This window comes from Orycteropus afer, unplaced genomic scaffold (assembly GCF_000298275.1).
Source record: "Orycteropus afer afer isolate SDZICR_OR568_19922 unplaced genomic scaffold, OryAfe1.0 scaffold00005, whole genome shotgun sequence".
In the NCBI taxonomy this organism is placed as follows: domain Eukaryota; kingdom Metazoa; phylum Chordata; class Mammalia; order Tubulidentata; family Orycteropodidae; genus Orycteropus; species Orycteropus afer.
Window position 1 is genome coordinate 30,013,686 of NW_006921592.1, and position 23,226 is coordinate 30,036,911.

Below are 23,226 nucleotides of genomic sequence, written 5' to 3' on the forward strand. Positions count from 1 at the left end.
CCCACCAGCAACTCCTTGGAAGGAAGGTTGGGCAATCTACTTCTGTAGTGATACCACCTCAGAAACCCAAGGAGGGGTCACTATGAGTCAGATCTGACTTGACGGCAGTGAGTTTGGTTTTCGGTTTGGAATTCTTTAATATTAGTGAAACTAAGTCATGAAATTATTATTAGGTCCTCTGAATACCTTTGGCTTTGGAGATTTCCTTTTTTCAAATTAAGCATGGGTTTATGTTTTACCCACCAAATAGATTTTACTTGAAGTCTAGGGCTTTGTGTAGACTAGTATTTCCTGTACAACTTATTATAGCATGCTGCACTCAGTGTAAGGGCTTAATAAAGACTTGCTTGCCTGGTTTGGTGAGACAAGCATCTGTTATTATCCCCAGGTCCCTTAAGTTTTCTCCATTCCATTAAAAAAGATATTTAAAAATAAAGCAAGGACTATTTATTATCATTAAAGTATTAAGATTATTTATAACAATAGCTCTTTTGTTTTATTGTCCCAGTGAGCATTAGCCTTTATTGTTCTTCTTGGTAAAATATTATTTACCTGGAACTGAAAACCTTGGGTTTTATCTTAGCCAAAGAATGTGTGTTTAGCAAAGAATGTAATTAGGGGAAATACTTAAGGAATTGTCAATGCAATGTTCTTTTAGCTCTTAAGCAATCCATTTCCTGCTAAAATGTTTGTCTTTTTTTTTTTTCTCCCCTTACCCCTTTCTGGCTGTTGTTCCAGGTCCCTTATTTCACGTGAGTCTTTGGCTTCCACGACTCTGAGTCTGACAGAAAGTCAGTCAGCATTGAGTGTGAAACAAGAGTGGGCTCATGGCTACAGGACTCTCCCTTCACTTCCTTCCAACCATGGATCTCAGAACGGCAGTGATCTAGGGGACATCCTGGGCCTTCCTCCCGGGACACCCATGTCCAGCAGCAGTGTCTCTAATGCACTACCGCCCTACCTTTTCAGCATGGAGAATAGCCATTCTCCCTACCCTAGTCCCCGGAACTCTTCTACCAGGTCCCACTCAGCCCGCTCCAAGAAGAGGGCCCTGTCCTTGTCCCCGCTGTCTGATGGCATTGGCATAGACTTCAACACCATCATCCGCACTTCGCCCACGTCCCTGGTTGCCTACATCAACAGTTCCAGGGCTTCCCCGGCTAACACGTCCCCTCAGCCAGAGGTCTATGGCCATTTCCTGGGTGTGCGCGGTAGCTGCATCCCCCAGCCCTGCTCTGTTCCAAGCAACCAGAAGGGTCTGCTGGTGGCCAGTGGTGGCCTAGCACTCCCAGCCTATGGGGAGGACGGTGTGGCTGAATATGAGCGCATGCAGCAGCTGGAGCATGGTGGCCTGCAGCCTGGCCTCGTCAGCAACATGGTTGTACAGCATGGCCAGTCTGCTAGCCTGCTGAAGACTGAGCGCCCGGATGACTTCTTGGGGAGCACCCTGGACCTGCCTTCTGCACCCCCTCTCACTCCCTTGCCACCCCCACCCCAAGGCCCCCCACCACCCTACCATGCCCACTCACACCTTCACCACCAAGACCTGGTCCCCCATGCTCAGCCCCTGCCCCTACCCCAGGCTGCCCTGGAGGAGGATGGGGACATGGATGACCTCGGGGGCAAGCACTGCTGTCACTGGATAGATTGCAGCGCCCTGTATGACCAGCAGGAGGAGCTTGTGCGGCACATCGAGAAGGTCCATATTGACCAACGGAAAGGAGAAGACTTCACTTGCTTCTGGGCTGGTTGTCCACGCAGGTACAAGCCCTTCAACGCACGCTATAAGCTGCTCATCCACATGCGAGTCCACTCTGGGGAAAAGCCCAACAAATGCACAGTGAGTATCTGAAGCCACCTGTGGTGGCTGAGTTCAGAGAAGGTCTAGCTTGCTTTTCATATGTTTTTCCAAACTCAGCCCACAAATCAGGGACAGATTCTTCCAGGTTGGAGTTTGGATGCTTGGCTCTAGATGGTCATGAGGTTTCACTCCTCTTCAGCTCTGAGGAGGGTGAGGTTTCTTTAATTATAAGCAGCTGTGGTCTTTCTCCACTTGTAGATGACCTTTGCAGAGGTACATGACCCATTACGATGGGGGAGGTGGATCTGCCACACTATCCCTAAATCTTAGCACTGATGCACAGACTTTGAATTTCAAAAATATGTTGAGATGTGCAAGAGCAGAGACACACACTGCACCACCGGTGCACGTTAGCACTTTTCCAAAGCAAATGTTCAGTGATTTTTCGTTCTCTCCAAGAAGTACATGGCTAGGCTATCAGGGTTGGAGAGCGGTAGTTCTGCTATTTGGAAAGGAACTCCTCCCTTAGCAACTTGGCTAGTGAAAATGTAGCTGCATGCACCAACATGCCTGTACACTGTCTTTAGGGGTTGCAAGATCAGTTTGCGGTAGATAGCCAGTGTAAAAACACCTAGGGGATACAACAGGAGCAGTGTCTGGGATCTCCCTTAATTTTAAGGAGAGGGAATTTTGTGGGCAGATGTAAGGAGTAGGAGCCGAGTAGGGGATGTACCATTGGTGTTGAAAGAAGTGGCCATGACGTCTCTTTCCCTTTTCCCTGCTTTCCTTTTTCCTGGAAATGTCTGCTGCTTGGTAATTTTACTAGTTTTGAATAATATGATACTTAAGTGATTTCACAATCATTTCACACCTACCAGAAACCCTCTAGTTATACAAACTAGGCACCACCCCCATCCTCTCAGGATGGGAAGACGGCTTTGCGCAATTCTTGATGGCTCACTGGACTCTTGTGCTTTATGTTTGTGTAGGGGGGAGGAATGTTTAATTCCTCCAGAATTAAAAATCTGAGAATTCTAGATACTCCCCTGGACTTTGAACATGCTACAGATCACTGAATGTAGGAAATACATACTCATATTGTAAAGACACTTATTTGTACTCTGGTCCACCACCTGGAGTCCCTTCTTTCTATACTGTATCTAGATTATAAAGATTCTGGACCACATTTATGTTGGATTGGAGATTGGTCAAATTGTCTGATTTGGTAAAAGCCAGCCAAATAGGTGATCTCTGTAATATAGGTAGTAGAAGCACATTTTCTCTGTCCAGTGGATATTTTTGCAGGAGTTTGAAGAATTTCTGGTGGAATGAAAGTGCATTTCTTGTCATTAAATTATGCCCCATGTTGCGATTTTTTCTTAAGAAAAACTCAAAGCTGATATACTGTGAGAATGCCAGGTTGTAGGAGTGAAAAGAATAATTATATTCCAGGCGGCAAAACCTTACTTTGTCAGTAAGGTTCTGCGTTAAAAAAGCCAGAAAGAGACAGGCAGTGGAAGGCAGTTCCATTTACTGTGTTTGGAACATACTAGCCTCTTGCAGGCAGGGAAGACAGTCAGTCTGAAGGAAAACAGTCCAACCTTTTAGTTCTGACTAATCCCGGCTGAAAATAGTTCATTGGATTTGGCTGCGCTGAAATAAACATAACGACTTGAGTTATCCAGAAAAGAAATTTTTTTTTTTTTTGCATGGCAAAAGTAATTTTCGTACAATAGGGTTTCCCACTGTTTCCAGACTTTGCAAAGGCATATAACTTCATAAAGTTGACTTTTGCTAAAGTGCATGATGACTATTAAAAATAGAAGAACTTCAGTGAAAGAATATGCTGAGAGGTGAATGTTTACAGAGCTGGGCATAACTTTTCATTGTATTACTCAGAGGGATCTGGGAGGTTGATTTCTCTCTCCCTTACTCTGCCCACTCTCCAGTTCTAGACAGAATCGTCTCAAAATTCAGATTGTTAGGCTGAAGAGCTTAGCAGGTTTAGAACCACAGAGCCTTGACTTCCACTTTGTAGAGTGCAGATCTGTGTATTGGAGCTGACTAGTGCTGAATTGGACACAGTGGCTGCAGCAATGGGCTCAAGTATAGCAAGGATTATGAGCATGGTGCATGACCGAGCAATGCTTTGTTCTGTATTATGTACAGTCACTGTGAGTTGGAGCCAACTTGATGGCACCTAACAACATAACAACAGTGCTGATTCTAATCTTGGGACTATATATTTTTAAAAAATGGGGCCATGCATTTTCCATTCTGAGATGTGTATATCATGGGCAGTATGCTCTCTGGTAACTTTTATGTTGCAACATAGCATCTGCTTGAGTTGTAGGGCAAGAGCCAACCAGCAGCAAACGATTTTGCTGTGAGAGTTGCAATTACAGGCAGTCCCTCGCAAACGAATGTTTTACTGACAACTCCTACTTGCCCTTTAATGGTATGTAAATTTTTCCTCACTTTGAAATGATTGAACCAAATCCTGCTCACATAAAATTCTTCATCACAATCACCTTCACTTGCTGCACATGCAGCTTTAAATTATTGAAGTCTTCAAACCTTTTCTTGCACTAAAGTAAGGCTAAATAAGGACTGTATGCATCTGTTCTGACTTAACTATAAATTCTTAAAAGACATGGGATCAGATCTCGTTTGTACCCTGGGTACTGTCTGTATTGTCAAGTTGTAGTTTATGGATCTGATGCATTGTACCTATTCTGTATACACATCGGGGGTTGGGGGGAGGCATGTTTCTGCCTCTTCCAAAAACCCATCCTTAAGCTCTTGGAACCCAGACACAAAGAACTATTAAAACTTAAAATTTCTAGCTCCCACTACTTTCACATCTGATGATAGTGAATTGAAAGCTCAAATCTTTGCCATGTCCTCTTGGAGATGTGAAGTGATCTTTTGTTTTTTGTGTCTGTGTCACAGTGTCACACACTGCAAAGGCCAGGTATACTTTAAAGTATGCTGCCCAGTCCATTTTGTGTTATTATTGTTAGGTTCCATCAGCTTGGTTCTGACTCATAGCAACCTCATGTCCAACAGAAAGAAACACTGCCTGGTCCTGCGCCATCCTCACATCATTGCTGTGCATGAGCCCGTTATTGTGGCCATTGTACAGTCCATCTCATTGAGGGTCCTCCTCTTTTTTGCTGACCCTCTACTTTATCAAGCATGATGTGTCTCCAGGGCTGGTCCCTCCTGATAACATGTGCAAAGCATGTGAGAGGAAGTCTCACCATCCTCACTTCTAAGGAGCATTCTGGCCGTACTTTTGTTTTACTTATGTTTAATTGTGATTAATTTACTCTGTAAATTATTTAGAGTGAGTCATCATTTTCACTTACTGAGCTTATTGACCCAAGAAAGATTTGATGACCCAGTTGTGTTTGGTGACCATGACTACAAGTGGCACAGTGAGCTTCTAAAAGTCATGGTTAAAATAGGTGTTGATTGGGCTACTTGGTGATAGCCTGCTCACAGTAAGAGGCTCCCACTGGTGCCCTCCCTCAACATCAAATTCCGTTTCATGCATGGGAGAACACATTCTCGGAATATCAGACTGTAACCCTGCAGCCTTACCCAGAACTCTGGAATCCAGGTCACAGGGTTCCAGGTGACAGCAAATGGGAGGCGAGTTGTTAGTTTATCATTGGTTAGCTTGCTGGAAGGACAGAATGGTTTCTTTTTCCTTTCTCACCCAAACAACTCCACCCTTCTATAGATCTCGTTATTGTTGCTTCTGTAGAAAGCCAAATCAGCTGTTCTGTTTCCAAATCTGGCCTCGATTGCAGACATATTCCCATACAGTGAATGGCAAAAGCCCCGAGTAGCAAAGGCCTCCATAGGCTATAGGTCAATCGATATTCTTTGCCAACACCATAATTCAAATGCGTCAGTTCTTCTTGGGTCTTCTTTATTCATTGTCCAGCTTTCACATGCATATGAGGTGATTGAAAATACCATGGCTAGGATCAGGGCACTTCAGTCCTGAAAAATGACATCTTTGCTTTTTAACACTTTAAGGGAGGCTTTTGCAGCAGATTTGCCCAATACAATATATTGCTGGATGTTTTGATCGCTGCTTCTGGGGGTATTGGTAGTAAATACAATTAAGATGAAATCCTTGACAACCTCAGTCTTTTCTCCATTTATCATTATGCTGCTTATTGGTCCAGTTGTGAAGATTTTGTTTTCTTTATATTGTAATGTAATCCATACTGAAGACACTAGTCTTTAATCTTCATCAGTATGTGCTTCAAGTCCTCTTCACTTTCAGCAAGCAAGGTTTAGTTATGCACATAGCAAAGGTTGTTAATGAATCATCTTTCAATCCTCATGGTGCATTCTCTTCATATAGTCCAGCGTCTTGATTTTTGCCATAGATGCCTTTACACTGAAGAGTGGGGAGTGTTGCTGCCCCTCGTGCGAAAGCTTACCTTGAGCAGGAGGACGGGATTCAGTGCCAAGATCGGAAACATTATGCCTTGCCTTCGCACATAATAGAAAGCAGTTGTGCTGGGAGGTTAGGGAGTGTTAATAAGGGAATTAGGGGGAATGTGGGTTGCCACTTAAATGTTGCTTATTTTTCCTGGATGAATTTTGCCCAATAGCAAAAAAGAATTTTGCAAAACTTTTACCCACCCACAGATTTTCATGAAAATGTCAGTGACCAAAGACAGCTTTGAATTTTGTATGAATTGACTCATTTCTCCACAGGCATTTTGCCTGGCAAAATCTGGAATATTTGCTTTGGCATGAATATTGGGCAGTTTGCTTTTAAAGTAACATTGGATTATGAATACAAGAAAATAAATACAGAGCTAGGGCTATGTCCCCATTCCCCATGGACTGCTTTATGGGTGCATAGGCCAGCTTTAGCCATGGAAGACATTTATTCAGGAAAAGTAAATTTACTGTACACGGTGGGAGAAGGTTTTTTTTCATATCTTTTATTTTATTATTTTGATAAGACTTGGTATTGATTGGTGACCACAGTTATATGACCAGAAATGACCCAAGGCAAATACCATCTAAGCATAACAATTAGTTACTACTTCATAACCTACATATTGGCTAAACTTAGTAAAATCTCAGAATCAAGAGTTGAGGGATGGGATAGGGAATACTACTAACCTAAATATTGGAGGTTGGAGTCAATCCAGAGGTTCCTTGGAATCAGGGCTTTGAACTGGTTCATTCCAGTTTGACACTGCTGAGAATTTGCATTTCCACCTAGATACACTGAATGGGAATCTACATTTTAACAAGATCCCTAGGTGATTCTTAAAAAACCAAACTAAACCAAACCCACTGCCATCCAGCTGATTCTGACTCATAGCGCCCTACAGGACAGAGTTGAACTGCCCCGTAGGTTTTCCACGGTGGTAAATCTCTATGGAAACAGATGGCCTCATCTTTCTCCCGCAGAGTAGCTGGTGGGTTCAAACCACCAGTCTTTGGGTTAGCAGCCAGATGCTTTTACCACTATGCCACTAGAGCTCTGTTGTTGTTGTTGTTGTTGTTGTTATGTGCCGTCGAGTCGGCCCCGACTCATAGCGACCCCTCCTTGGGTTTCCGAGGCAGTATCACTACGGAAGTAGGATTGCCCAACCTTCCTTCCGAGGAGTGGCTGGTGGGTTTGAACCGCCAGCCATCTGGTTAGCAGGCAAGTGTCTTAGCCACTATGCTACCAGAGCTCTGTAGGTAATTCTTATAGATCTTCAATTGATTCTTTTGTATATATAAGAATCTTGTTAAAATGCAGATTCTGATTCAGTATATCTGGAGTAGAAGCGAACTGATTTGAAGCCTTCTTTGAAAGAAATGCCTGCCAATCTACTGGTATTGCTATTTGATAGTAAAAATGTTTCATAATTGACCCAAGGTAAATTTTCAGCCTCGCTTCTCATTCCAACCTTATCTAAACATAATCAGACAGCTTGGAAGTTGTTTTTTCTGTTGGATTCTTCCATAACCCTGTGTCACACCACATTGTGGTGCCTTTGCTTGAAGGTCCTCCTACCCTTTCTCTGCAAGAATTACTGTCTCTTTTCAAGCTATAATTCAAACGTCACCTCTTCTAAGGGTCTACTCAGACTCTGTAGACCTACTTGGAGGCTTCTTCTCATTTTCCCACGAAAACAGTTTACATAGACCCATAGCATAGGCTTTTTTTTTTCATTGGAGTGTAAATGATTTTTTGCACACTAGTCACTCCCTAGTAGACAGTATGCTCCTTAAGAGAATGTCCCATTTATTGCTATCCCACAGTCTGTAGTAAAGTCCACATGGCTTTCACTCTGGTTGATTGTCAAATGAATGAATGTACATCCATTGGGTGGACACATCAGTGCACATATTATTTGGGTAGGGTAACACACATCCTGGTTCGCTCAGGATAATCCTCAGATGCTCATATGCACATGTGGTGTAGTGAGTTGCATGGTTTGGCTTTTTTAGCCATGGTCTGTAACTTCCACTGGGTTACTGGGTTGGACCATGCAAGTATCTGTCGACTTGGCTGGGCAAAACAAAAAACAAAAAAAACAAACTAACTGCTGTTGAGTCAATTCGATTCATAGTGACCCCCTCCTTAGGTTTTTGAGGTGGTACCTCTATAGAAGTAGGTTGCCTAATCTTCCTTCTAAGGTGTGGCTGGTGGGTTTGAATGGCCAGCCTTCTGCTTAGCAGTCAAATGTCTTAGGCACTATGCAGAGCTGGCAGCTGGTAGTAATTATTTCTTATAATAAGACTGGCAATGAACTCCATGATACAACTTACTGTGAGCAACTGGGTAGCTGCTTTTAAGCTCCTGATTGTTAAAGTCATCCACCTGGGGTATTTCTGTTGGAGCAGCATGAAATAATCTTCTGGGAAAGTTTGCTGTCTCTCAGGTGTGTAGAACTCTGATGTTGGGATTGGTTAGTTTTGCCACTCTGCCAGGCTTAAAATGAGCCCTCCTAGAGGCAGAAGAGGAATCTCACTGCCAGCTGAGAGAGAAGTCTGACTGAGAGATGGTGGTAGTGCAACCAAGGGGCATGAAACAGAGGCAGAGGCCAGGCTGAGAGGCCAAGGGTCAGGGAGGCATGTCCAAGGGCACAGCAGAGAGGAGACTGTCCTGATCGAAGAACTGTATCCTGAGGACATTGCTGAACTTAAATTGTAGCCTGTTGCTTCCCTAATAAACCCCATAATCTGTGAGTTCTTTGTGGCCACTGCAGCAATTTATTGAACCCAGCAGAGAGGTGGTGGGTGCTGTGGGAGGGGCGTTGGTGTCAAGGTTGGTAAGAGGGCTGGAGGGTGGCGGTATGTCTGGTCTCATAGGAACAGGCCTTGGGCTGCTGATGGTAATTCTGTCTTCCTCTTGTGTAGTTAGAGGAGGTCAAAAGATGCTATCTCCCTGCCCCTTTAGCAGCATATATCTCAGCAAAATAGAACCCCTTTCACTCTCAAAAGTATCATGATTCAAATAACAAATAACATGATTCCCCTAAGTTTTAAGTGAGGATCCCTGGTGGCATGGTGGTTAAGCACTTGGCTGCTAATTGAAAGATTAGGGGTTCAAACCCTCCAGCAACTCTATGGGAGAAAGATGTGGCTCTCTGCTTCTGTAAAGATTACAGCTTTGGAAACGTTATGGGGCAGTTCTACTCTGCCCTATAGGTTTGCTATGAGTCGGAATCGGATTCAATAGCAATCAGTTTGGTTTTGGTTTTTAAGTTTGAAGCACAGTGTAGTTGTTGTTGTATATCCCCATGGTCTCATAAATTTTATGATTTAATTCCTCATTTGAACATATCTCTTTGAAGCTGTCATATGAAACACATTTTTCCTAGGCCAAGTGATCAGTCAGGGAGGCATGGAGTCTTAGGTACATGGAGACTGCATTTTCAGTTGTATACTTCAAAGAAAAAAATTAAAATGCTGGGAAATACTAGAGGCTAGAACTATTTGATCTATTGTGTAGGATGACTAAGATGTAGACATAGGCCACATACATTATCCTGTGGATAAGTGGCTTCCCATTAGTTAAATATTTCCTTATAATCTGTAATGAGAATGAAGTATTATTAAACAAAGGTTTGGACTGGCTCTCATTATGCTGAGCTTGTCAGCCCTTTCAAGACTTTTTTCCTCACTGTTGTGATTTACTTTGGAATTTTTTTCTGCTCAGATTGAATTAATATATAACAAAGATAAATGCTTGAGATGTTTGCTGTTTTTGTTGTGCAACATTGACTCAGTTTCAACTTACAGAGACCCCATGCAACAGAGTAGAATTTTCCATAGGGTTTTCTTGGCTGTAATGTTTATATAAGAAGATTGCTGGGTCTTTTCCTGTGGAGCTGCTGGATGGGTTAGAACTGCTGACCTTTTGCTTACTGCTGAGCGCTTAACTTTTAGGCTACCCTGTTTAGAGGAGTACAAATTAAATCAGTTCTCATCAAAATGGCACCCAGTCCCAGTGATTTGATCCAGAGCACTTGAAGGCCGCATGCTTCTCCAGACTCTGAGAAGGACAGGAAAAGGACAGACTCATTTGCCTTTTGCCTCTTGAATTTCCTTCTCTGGCAGTACTAGCCTCACCCAGACTTCTAAAGATTAGGTCGTAGATGAGAAAACACAACATAGAGCCAACCAACATCAGTGGACCTGGCAATTCAGAATGTTCCAGATAGGGTATCCTGATTCTTCTTGAATCCAGCTTCCTAAAAGTCACGAGGGATCTTCTCAGTCTCATCTCTCCAAAACAATATCATTTCCATATTTGAAAACATTTATTTGAAAATGCTTTAGTTTTTAAGTTGGAGCATGGGTATTAGCCTGTCCTGGGATGAAAAATGTTGATATTACTTAGCTCTTCTTTTCTGCCACTTCCTTCTTCTTCTTCTGTCACAATTTCCAGTGTGAAATTTTCCCAGGAAAGTTGATATGCTACTGTATTAGCCAAGAGAATGGATTTGGGATGGAAGAGTAATTGTAATGAAGGAAAAATGGAGGACCCAGCCTTGAATAAAATTCTGAAATAGAAATTTGTCTTCATCTCATCTATGGTGCCCCCTACTGTCTTCTTTCCTAGAGCTTGCCACTAGGCCTCTCTCTAGCTCCTAATTTCCCTATTCACCTGTTGAAGACTTGCTTTCTGGAGGGAATTTTCTGAAAGATAAATTCATACATATAAATGGTGAATAGCTGAGCAAAAATTTAGTGTGCTGACCCACCCTCCCAAGGGGTGCTGCATTTCCCTGGGAAGGAAGTATTGAACTTTTCCTTTAGACCAGAAAGTCCTTCAGGGCAACAGGAGCAGAAAGAAAACCACTGTGTTACAAATTCTGAGCCTTTACATTACTTAATTTAATCTTCATTATAGCTCTTAGAAGGAGAGCCCTGGTGGTGCAGTCATTAAGTGCTTGGCTGCTAACTGAAAGGTTATCAGTTCAAACCTACTAGCATCAGTTCAAACCTACTAGCTGCTCCACAGGAGAAAGATGTGGCAGTCTACTTCCATAAATATCAGCGTCTTGGAAAACCTATGGGGCAGTCCTCCTCTGTCTTATAAGGGGTGTTGTGAGTCAGAATTCCCAAAATTCCCTCCAGAAAGCAAGTCTTCAACAGGTGAACAGGGAAATTAGGAGTTAGGGAGGGGCCTAGCGGCAAGCTCTAGGGAAAAAGACAGTAGGAGGCACCACAGATGAGATGAAGACAAATTTCTATTTCAGAATTTTATTCAAGGCTGGTGTTCTCTGCCTTTAGCCAAGATCCCTCTGACATCGGCAACAATATCACTTGTTCTGTGTCCTCTTCTGGATCTGGCTTGAATTTCTGGTAGTTCTGTCAATGTGCTGCTGCAACCATTTTTGAATTATCTTCAGCAAGATTTTACTTGTGTGTGTTATTAATGATATCATTCAATAATGTCCGTATTCTGTTGGAACTCCTTTCTTTGGAATGGGCACAGACATGGATCTCTAATAGTTCACCAGGTAGCAAGTCTTCCAGTATTCTTGACACAAAGGAGTGGGCATCTCCAGTACTGCATTCATTTGTTGAAACGTTTCCATTGGCATTCTGTCAATTCCTGGAGTCTTATTTTTCACCAATGCTTTCAGTGCAGCTTAGGCTTCTTTCTTCAGTACCATTGGTCCTTGATCATAGATCACCTCCTGAAATGGCAGAATGCTGACCAATTATTTTTGGTACAGTGACTGTGTATTCCTTCCATCTTCTTTTAATGCTTCCTACATCATTCAATATTTTGCCCACAGAGCCCTTTAATATCACAACTCACACTTGAACTTCTTCAGTTGTTTCAGCTTGAGAAATGTGGAATAGTTCTTCCTTTTGCATTTCTAACTCTGGGTCTTTGGACATTTGATTATAATACTTTATCTTCTCAAGGTGCCCTTTGAAATCTTCTGTTCTGCTCTTTTACTTCATCATTTCTTCCTTTCACTATGTTGTTGTTGTTGTTATGTGCCTTTGAGTCAAACCCGACTTTCACTATAGCTACTCTATATTCAAGAGCAAGTTACAGAGTCTCTTCTGACATCCTTTTTCTGTCTTTTTTTTTTCTTTCCTGTCCTTTTTAATGACCTTTTGTTTTCTTCAAGTATGATATGCTTGATGTCATCCCACAACTTGTCCAGTCTTTAGTCATTGGTGTTCAGTATGTCAAATCTGTTCTTCAAATGGTCTCTAAATTCAGGTGGGTATAATCAAGGTCATATTTTGGCTCTTGTGGATTTGTTTTAATTTTCTTCACCTTCAGCTTAGACTTGCGTTTGAGCAGTTGATGGCCATGGTCAGCCCTTGGCCTTATTCTGACTGATGATATTGAGCTTCTCCATTGGCTTTTCACACAGCTGTAGTCAATTTGATTCTTTTGTATTCCATAAGGTGAGGTCCAAGTGTATAGTCACCACTTATATTGAAAAAAAGTTTTGTAATGAATAAGTCATTGGTCTTGCCAAATTCTGTCATGTAATTTCCAGCATCATTTCTGTCACCAAGGCCATATTTTCCAACTACTGGTTCTTTGTCTTTGTTTCCAACTTTCACGTTCCAATCACCAGTAATTATCAGTGCATCTTGATTACATGAGAAGAAACAGCTGCAAATGAGATGAAACAGCTACAAATATCCATTAATAATAGGAATGTGAAAAAATGTATCAAGTATGAATCTAGGAAAATTGAAAGTTGTCAAACATGAAATGGAACACATAAAGACTGCTGTCCTAGGCAATAGTGAGCTGAAATAGACTGATATTCGCCATTTCACATTGGACCATCATATTATCTACTATACTGGGAATGAAAAATTAAAGAGGAATGGTCTCACATTCATCATCAAAAAGAATATTTCAAGATCTATGTTGTAAGTACAGCACTGTTAGTGATAGGATTATATACATATGCCTGGTGGCGCAGTGCCTAAGGCATTTGACTGCTAACCAGAAGGCTGGTGGTTCAAACCTACCAGTCACTCCTCAGAAGGAAGATTGGGCAATCTACTTCCATAGTGATACCACCTCAGAAGCCCAAGGGGAGGGGTCACTGTGAGTCAGATCTGATCAACGGCAGTGAGTTTGGTTTTTGACAAGAAAGACCAGTTGCTTCTTCTAGGGATTATTTATATATATTATACATATATGTATGTGTGTGTGTGGGTGTACATTCTCAAAGTTAGGTGATGAATACATGGAGGTTCATTATTCTGTTGTTTCTATTTGTGTGAGGATTTGAAATTTTCTTCAGTAAAAAGAAGTATATTTTGAATTAACTTGTAGAAAATAAAAGGACAATTTGTTCTCTCCATCTTTCCAAAAAAGGAGTGCCATTTTTTCCCTTAGATAACCAATATTCTATTGATCTGAAAGCAAATTGTTTTTTTCCAATGTTCTTGACGGTCTCTGAAATCTTTGTGCTTAAGAATGAGATGAAAGACATTATTAGGCAATAAGGTATTTGAAAATGTAAATGATTAGAATGGAACATTATTGAAATATATTAATCCAGGTAATCTAACTTCTATAATTAACAATCCCCAAATCTCAGTGGCTTGACATGATAAAGATTGAGTTCTTATTCATGTTCTAATCCAGCCTGCTCCCTGTAGTCATATAGTGAGTGACATGGGAGCCTTCCACACAGTGGCTCTGCAGTATGGGTCTAGGTAGGACCTTGGAGCTGTCCACTGGATCCTCTGCATCTGGCCAATAATAATAATAATAATAAAAACCTCACTGCCATGGAGTTGATCCTGACTCATAGCGATCCCTCCTTAGGTTTCCGAGGTGGTATAGAAATAGATTGCCCAACCTTCCTTCCAAGGAGTGGCTGGTGGGTTTGAACTGCCAGCCTTCTGGTTAGCAGTCAAATGCCTTAGGCACTATGCCACCAGCTGATAGACAGTGTGAAAGAGCACATGGAAAACTGTATAGAGAAGTCTTTAGAAACCAGGCCTGGAAATGGTTCACTTCACTTCTTTCATCCCATTGGCCAGAATGTAATCTTATGACCCCACCTAACTACAAGGGAGTCTGGGAACTGTAGTCTTCCTGTGTACCCAGGAGGAAAATGAAACATAGAGTATTATCTCCACCATAGGGAGCTAGAATTGCACACACATTTGTTTTCCATGGATCTTGACCTATCCTGGTTCTTCCTATCTCCTTGTGAAGAAGAAATGTTTCCATCTTGATCTTGAAATTTCCATAAGTGGCAACCTTATCTCATGAAAGTGGTTTTGTTAAAGACCATTTTTTTTCTTATTAGTGCTGGCTCCTCCAACTTGCTTTTCAACCTACTAAATCATTCCCAGCGCACCCTTTTTTTTTTTTTTTTTTTTTTCAAGCAGAAGTTTGTTTTTTTGATTTTTATTTGTTTCTTTAGTTCAGACGTGTGCTTTTACTTTCTTACTTACTCTCCAAGGATTCCATTGCTGTATAGTCACCACACCTGGGAAAACTCATACTATGTCAAGTGGATTGCTCAGTTAGTCCCACCTTGTCCCAGTGACATGTTCTTGGTGCTTAATCCCCCTCTGCTCATCATCATCCCTGGGTCACAAGGATATGCACTGTCTTCGTGTCCCACAAGCACTTGCCCTTTAGGATGACTGCCCATTACCAAGGGCAAGGTCACACATGAATTGCTGAGAGGTCCACTATTGTGGAAAGAAATTTGGTGTGAAGGGCTAGCTTACTAAGACCCTGAAACACAATATTCCCCATCTGTCCATAAAGTAGCTTATTTGATCCACACATTGTGGTCATAAATGCTCTTCTATTCTCTTGAGTGCTTGCTTTTGGTCACGAACTGGCACAGACTCAAGGAAGAAATGACACGGAGGCTCTATGGACACTTTTGGTCCATTTCCATAAATATAGTCAAACAAAATGAAATTGCCTGGCTCTTTATACTGTGTTCTTTGGTGTGTTTAAGCTTGCAAAATCACCTCCAAGGATTTGACAAATTGTAAACATCGTGCAATACCACGGCCCTGGTTCAAGGCTTGTCCCAGTGTTCTGCCGACGTCCACCCTTCCTAGAAACGCTTAAAGTGCTTTAGGAAAATGACGCTAGGCAAACAAGCTTATCGGGAGCGACAGTGAAAAAAGAATCATTGATTCTAATTAGGAGGCGTCACTTATGCAGAGACAAAGCTGCTTTTGTGTGGTGGAAGGCTCCCTGCTCACTGAAACTTGGGGACTGCTTTCCAGTGGCTTTGGATAATCAGCCTGGCAAAGTTTCAGGGCCCTGACCCATTGGCCCATCTCAAGTGATTCAGCTGCACTTGTCGAAACTTGTCTTAGGTGTTGGTGGGAGTTGTGCTGGGATACAGGGTGTTATGAAGATGTGACAATGAGAAAGGTGCTGTTTGTTTCAGAGAGCTCAGAATGCATCATAAATGGATATGGAGGATATCCAGGTGCTTCCAGCAAGGATGGAGTTGACTGTTGTCATATTTTAGGTTGTTCCTGTAGCAAGCACTTTCCCCAGTAGTCCAGTGTGTTGGCCCACTGCCAGAGAGGACTCCAGCTCCTCGGTTCATCTGGGTCAGCCTGCTCCTGCTCTATTGTGTCCCTGGGAAGGCCAGCTTTAGACTGTGACCCTGGTTTTGTGCCATGTCCATGGAATGTGTGTTTATGAAGGAAATAGTCAAGGAAGGAGCTGTACAATCTGAGAAAATAATGGGGAAATCACACTAATTGCTGTGTCCATTGAGGTAGTGAATCAAAATCAACTACTGTGTCACTGTCACTTTTCTTGAATTGGGAACTTTGGAAAAAATGAATCTCACTAGACTACAGGGTCAGGAACATGGATCTTAGCAAATCAATGGGCAATTTAGTTCAAAATTAAGAGTACATATTGACCATTTATGATGTCAATGATTTATTTTCAAGGATGAAGTTCATCAAAGGCAGTTTTAGTTGCCTGATTGTATATTTCCTCCTATGATTGGCTTGCTAATCACCATTAGTGAGCAATAGGGACTGGCAAAAAAAAAAAGTGGAAGGTATGCCCATTGTGTTCCGAAGAAAAGGTGCTGCCAAGTGTCTTGACAGGCTCCTACTGCTCTTGTCAAACAGCTGTGCCGGGGAGTGAGATTTTGAAGTTGGATTCTCACTTAGCCAACATTAGAATAGGCTTAGTTGAAGGTGTCTGTGAGAGAGGATGACTTCAAATTCTCGAGTACGGAATCCATGCATTTCCAACACATTCTACTGACCCTCACTGCATCACTTGGATTTTTACTTCTTCCCCATCATGTTCACTCACATAGGTTTTATGTGGAATTCGGAAGAGAAAAGGAAATGAAAGACAATTGACTTCATATGGGGAAAAAATATTTAAGGTTTGTTATATAATTATTTCACTTAAAGATATTTTACTTCTTTAAATATTTGGTTCATATTTGTATTTTAATACAGAGTCTTTCATCTAATTATGGATATGAAAGATTCCTTGTGGCTTCAGCTGGCAGCTCCTTTAGAGTAAACACTCTCCAGGAGACTTAAAAAGAGACCCTCAGGTGCAAAATAGATAGAAAGTTCTCTGAAAGAGTAATCTCTGTTGCTCTCACTTGGTTATTTATTGAGCAACTGTTTCATGCCAGTCCCTCTTCTTGGCACTGAGGATATGGTAGTGAGTAGAACAGACCAAAAACTTCCTGTCCTCCTGGTGCTTATATTTTAGAGAGGGAGATAGAAAATAATTGAATATCTGGGGCAAGAAAGTTCTAGGCAAAGAGAATGTGTGAAAAGGCCTGAGGCAAGACTGTTGACCAAGAAAGTTCTAGAAATACCATGGAGGCCATGGTAGCTGGAGGAGGGTCAACAAGGAGAGGAAAGGGGAAGAGAAGAGGGGAAGTTGAGGTTAGGGTGATAACAGGGGCCAAATGGTTTGGAGCCTTACAGGCCATTGAAAGAGTCCTTGGGTGGTACAAATGATTTATGCTCTAGGCTGCTAAGTAGAAGGTTGAAGGTCTGAGTCCACTCAGAGGCAATTCAGAAGAAAAGCTTGAATTTCTACTTCTAAAATATCAGACATAGAAAACCTTGTGGAGTCCAGTTCTACTCTGACACACATGGGGTTGCCATGAGTCAGAGTCAATCTACAGCAACTGGTTTTCAGTCCATGATTTTGAGTAGAATGAGTGACAGGATATAACCTATGTTTTATTAGAACCACTGTGTTTTGTGCAGAGAATAGATGGAAGGGGAGCAAGGAGTAGAAACAGGGAGACCAGAACTCTGTAGTCAGTATCGTTGCAGTCACTTCCTAGTTGGCCTTCCTGCTTCATCTCGGTGGATGTTGGGAGGAACCATTGGATTGTGGCTGTACGTTTAAGGTACATCTGACAGGATTTCCCTATGGATTGGACATGGGATTTGGGAGACAGAGTATTAGCAGTGACCCAAGGTTTGGTTTGTGTAACAGGAAGGGCAGGTGTTATCTTTTACTCAGATGAGAGTGATGGTGGGAAGTTTGGGGAGGCAGCAGATGGTTTGGGATTTTACTTGATAAGTTTGGGTCTGTGAGACATTCAAGTAGTGAATGTGTACATCAGAGAAGTCTGGGCTGAAGATAAAATTTTGGAGGTCATTGCATATAGATAGTATTTAAAATTACAAAATTGGCTGACCTGATAGAAAGTGAAATGAGAAGTAAAGGCATGACAGAATTGGTGTCTTTGTTCCTGGAATCCACAGCAAGTGAGGTGAAAGGAGAGATGAGTAGTAGGAGGAGGGAACTACTCTTAGACAGATACCTTGTATCTTCTCTGCCTTGCTTTGCCTGTGACCCTTGACCCCACTTCCCATATATCCACAGGGCCAACCGCTTGCCATTAAGCCGATTCTACTCATGGTGACCCCCGATGTGTCAGAGTAGAACTGTGTCTGTAGGGTTTTCAGTGGCTGATTTTTAAAGAAGTAAATCAACAGGCCTTTCTTCCAAGGCACTTCTGGGTGAACTCAAGCCTCCAGTCTTTCAGTTAGCAATTGAACATGTTAACCATTTGCTCCACCCACAGACTCTATCACAGGGCCATTGAGGAGAAAAGGATAGGGTTGAAAAAGTTGTTTCACGTTTCCCTTCCTTTGAAATACAGGTATGTGTCACTTAATGTCTATTTGGACAATGTGTCTGTGGTCCCAAAAAGTTTTTTTTTTTTTTTTTTTTTTTTAAGAGAAAGCAGCTCTTCTTTTGTTTATGATTTCCCTTTAATGGTTTTAAAGACTCCAAACCTAGACATTTGAAGCACTGGACCACAGGTGGGATACAGGCAGATGAGGGAAAGGACATGGCTCTGGGTATGGGCTCTTGGGTTTTGTCTGGCAAGCAAGTGGCAACAGTGGCTGCAGGGCCCGGGCTACTCCTCCTGCTCAGGAGAGTGGAACAGCAGATAGGGCTAGGCACACTACTCTCTCCTCACTCGCTTCCTCTTGCTCCACTCACACCACTGCCCTCTCAGCTGCCACCACTGCTGCTGCTGCCCATTCCTCCAGCCTCCATCAGCAGCTCAAGTAGCAGCAGCAGCAAAAATAGCAGCAACGAGGACAACCAGAAGTGGGCTCCCTTAAGGTTTTAATGTGATGTTCACACAATGTTCAAATCATATAACATCCTGTTTCACAGAATGTATTGTGGGTGTTAAGTGATGCATACCTGTATCTGTATTTATATCTCCAGATTGGAGGATAAAGAAACCAAATCAAACTCATTGCCATCGAGTTGATTCTGACTCATAGTGACCCGCATTGAGTTTCTGAGGCTGTAAATCTTTACAGAAGTGGATTGCCCCATCTTCCTTCTGCAGAGTAGCTGGTGGGTTTGAACTACTGACCTTCTGGTTAGCAGTCACATGCCTTATCCACTATGCCACCAGAAAGACAGAAAACAAGAGGACATACCCCTAGAGAATAAACAGATTTCTGATATAATGGTCTGTTGCTCTTGAAACTTGGGGAAGTTAACCACAAGATACATATATTATAGTTTCTATAGAACTTAAAAGTGTATAAGCAAATGCTCTGAGGAAGTTTTAAGTCACTTCTGCCATTGGGGTGACATTAGGCTAACAAGGAGTCTGGGAACATGAGAGGAATTCTTGGTGAATGTGTTGAGGGGATTCAAACTATAATGGATGATTTTCTCTTACTCTTCCACCAGTGAGATTCTGTGATTCTGCCTTTTAATAAATTAATCTCTCAATGAATTTGATGGTGTCTCATGTTCCAGAATACATCTTCTCAATTGCTTGCCTGACTTCTGCTCAGTGGGCCTATTGGGGAATGTGCCTGTGGTATTGATGAGCATGAAATGGCTACTGGATTGAGGGTCTGGTGGGTTGTTCATGTTCTAAATATGTGAAAGACTCAGGTGTTCTGTTCTTGCCCATGGAAACTCAATGTGTCTCTAAATATAAATTTAATTTTAAGATCACACAATTATGTTTCTCATAGAGACAGCTTAATGAAAAACCTTTTGTGTGTCATGCATTGAATTTGTTTACTGTAGATTATGATAACTAGTGAACACAGCCTCACATTTTAGCTTTTGGAACATTTTATGATGTACATGTCTATGGCAATAAAATTTCATTGGCTCTGGTGGGATGTCTCCTTTGTTTAATTGAAGTGTTATGTCACATCTACAGCAAGAGAAGAGATTGTGATTTTATTTTCTCTTTACATTCATCCTTCCCTCTGTTGCCTCCCATCTCTCCCTCATCTTCCTAGCACCTACTCATTCCCTTTGCCTTTTCTTTCTATGACAAGCAATTGGGGGTGTCTGCAAAGAGAAAAGAGAGGTTGCTACAGAACTTAAAAGCTAGTGTGTATATGTTTCCAGTGGCTGTGAAAGAAAGCAGATTCAGTGCATTTAATATTTAAATCTATGTCTTAGAGAGTTCCTATCTGTCTTGGGGCTCTCTCATACTCTCTGGGGTCTCAGGTGGTACAAATAGTTGCTAACCAAATGATTGGCAGTTTGAGTCCACTCAGGCACCTTCGAAGAAAGGCTTGGCAATCTAGACCTACTTCTCGCTTATTGACTGTCTTCTTATCTGACATTTCACATTTACTACAACAGTAAAAGATCTGCTATCTGACTGTTTTGCATATTAACATAACAACAATGTGTGTCTGGCAGTATGAACACCGAGGTGCTAGGTGAGAGTAGTGCTGGCTATGATGGTTAAGGTTATGTGTCATCTTGGCTGTACCATGATTTTTAGTGATTTGACAGTTATGTACCAATGTAATTTGGTTATTATGTAATGATGTAGTCATCCGCCATTTTGTGATTTGATGTGCTCAACCTCCATTTCTGCATAACACCAGTTTTTACATATCAACCTGGTCTTCAGAATCTAACCATGTTGATAAGTAAGGAGTGCCTGTAACCCCCAAAAGCAGTCATTGAAAACCCCATAGAGCACAGTTCTACTTTGACACACATGGGTCGTCATGGGTCACCATTAGTTGAAGTAGACTTGATGGTGACTGGTTTTTATTGGTTTTATGTTCTCTAATAATGTGCATCATCCTATCAGTTAGGTCAGGGCTTCTCAACCTTAGCACTGTTGACATTTTGGAGCAGAAAATTCTTTGTTGTGGGGCCTGTCCTATGAGTTAGCAGCACCTCCACTTCCAGTAGTGACAACCAAAAATGTCTCCAGACATTGTTGTATATCCTTGGGTTGGGGAGCAAAATTGCCCCTGGTAGAGAACTGCCTGCTGAGTTATAGGAATTTGAACTTATAAGCCCTATGTAATGCCCATGAAAGCAGCAGTTAGCAAATGAAATGACATATTGGATTGGGCAAATCTGCTGCAAAAGACCTCTTTAAAGTGTTAAAAAGCAAAGATGTCACTTTGAGGACTAAGGTGCATTTGACCCAAGCCATGGTATTTTCATTTGCCTCATGTGCATACAAAAGCTGGGCAATGAATAAGGAAGACAGAAGAAGAATTGATGTCTTTGAATTATGGTGTTGGCAAAGAATATTGACTATGCCATGGACTGCTAAAAGAACAAACAAATCTGTCTTGAAAGAAGTACAGCCAGAATGTTCCTTAGAAGCAAGAATGGTGAGATTTCATCTCACATACTTTGGACATGTTATCAGGAGGGACTGGCCTCTGGAGAAGGACATCATGCTTGGTAAAGTAGAGGATCAGAGAAAAAGAAGACCCTCAGTGAAATGGCTTGACACAGTGGCTGCAACAATAGGCTTAAGTATAGCAGTGATTGTGAGAATGGCATATGACTGAGCAGTTTCTTTCTGCTGTACATAGGGTCACTATGACTTGGCACCGATGCAACAGCACTTAACAATAACAACATGCACATAGAATCAGGGCAGTTATGTTGAGATTACAGTCAGTGCTTAAAACATAAATGCTTGACTTAGAAAAACAATTTCATTTCCCCATTGCTAAGTGGGGGACTGTAAGGGCACACTGCCCCTTCCCAAGTCTCACCAGGAACTCAGACCACAACTCTTGCAATTTCTGATGACTTGCTAATAGGGAAGAAATCCTGTATGCTTCCCAGATTGTAGTACGAAGGGATATCAGTTGTTCCAAGTACCTGGTGGTCCTTGGATTTACTTTTCTAATAGAAACACTGATAAAAATGGATGATTGGTTCCCTGTCCTAGAAAAAAGTTTGTCTTTAGAATTTATCTTTTTCTGTTGGGGAAGCACCTAAGCACAACATTCTAAACCATATTTCTAGCCTTCCAAAACCCAAACTGCCATCGGGTCAATGGTGACTCATAGCAACCTTTAGGACAGAGAACGGGTTTTCAAAGCTGTAAATCTTTATGGAAGCAGACTGCCTCATCTTTTCCCTCAGAGTGGCTGGTGAATTTGAACCACCAGTCTTTTGGTGAACAGCTGGAAGCTTTAACCACTGCATCACCAGAGCTCCTAATTCTAGCCTTAGATGAGACTAATTCCTATCTGTAACTGATTTCTCATCAGTTTTAATATTTATAGTGAGACAATAAAACCACAAAACCAGTTAATGTGAAGTCTGCTGCAACTCACGATGACCCATGTGTGTCAGAGTAGAACTGTGCTCCACATGATTTTCAATAGTATGTTTTTCAGAAGTAGATCACCAGTCCTTTCTTCCAAGGCACCTCTCAATGGACTTGAAGTGCCAACCTTTTGGTTAGTAGCCAAGTGTGTTAACCATTTGCACCAACCACAGACTCTGATAAGTTGTACTGAAAATACTCAGAGAAGGTGGCGGTTAGAGTTTTGCATTTTCATAGTATCTATGTCCTTTAGAAATTTCACTGGATAGGTATACTTTTGATGCCCATGATAGCTCTGTGTATAATTACTCATTAACAGGAAGGAGAGTTCTCCTTCCATCATGACCCAACTTTGAAAAGCCAAGAATAGTTTGAGATCTATAGTAGTGTCAAGCCAATTGTGCTTATAAGAATAAATTTTTTTTGGAATCAGCTAATTGGAAGTGGTTGAAAACAAACAGCTTCCTGGATGTTAATCAGGAAAATAATAGGTATAATTATTGGTAGTTAACATGCATTATTCTAGAAGAATAATTTCCAAAATCTAAGACACTGATTATTTAGCTAACCTGTTCCATTCAGGAGACTTGTCAAGACTAGGTTTAGTGATATTTTGCACGGAATGGCTAGTGGCAATAATAATAGTCTTTGACAAATAAAAATAGCTTTATATACCAAATAATAAAAAGCCCACTATGCTCATAATGGAAGATAATTAAGTAGAAACAGCTGTTTTGAACTTTTTCTTTTCTTTTTTTTGAGCTCCAGAGAGAAAAATGCTTCATGGTCTGAGGCCGGCTTTAGGGAAGCTGAACTCTAAGTAAAATAATAACATCTTCC

The 23,226-nt window shown here is 41.7% G+C and overlaps 1 protein-coding gene across 1 annotated transcript in view; it reads left to right on the forward strand.

Moving 5' to 3' along the window:
* Window positions 1-23,226, forward strand: part of GLIS3 (GLIS family zinc finger 3) — a 650,925-nt gene that overhangs the window by 199,885 nt on the left and 427,814 nt on the right. Inside the window, exon 3 of the mRNA XM_007939384.2 lies at window positions 739-1,840. Coding sequence (XP_007937575.1) covers window positions 739-1,840 — 1,102 coding nt within the window. The remainder of the gene's footprint in view (window positions 1-738; window positions 1,841-23,226) is intronic.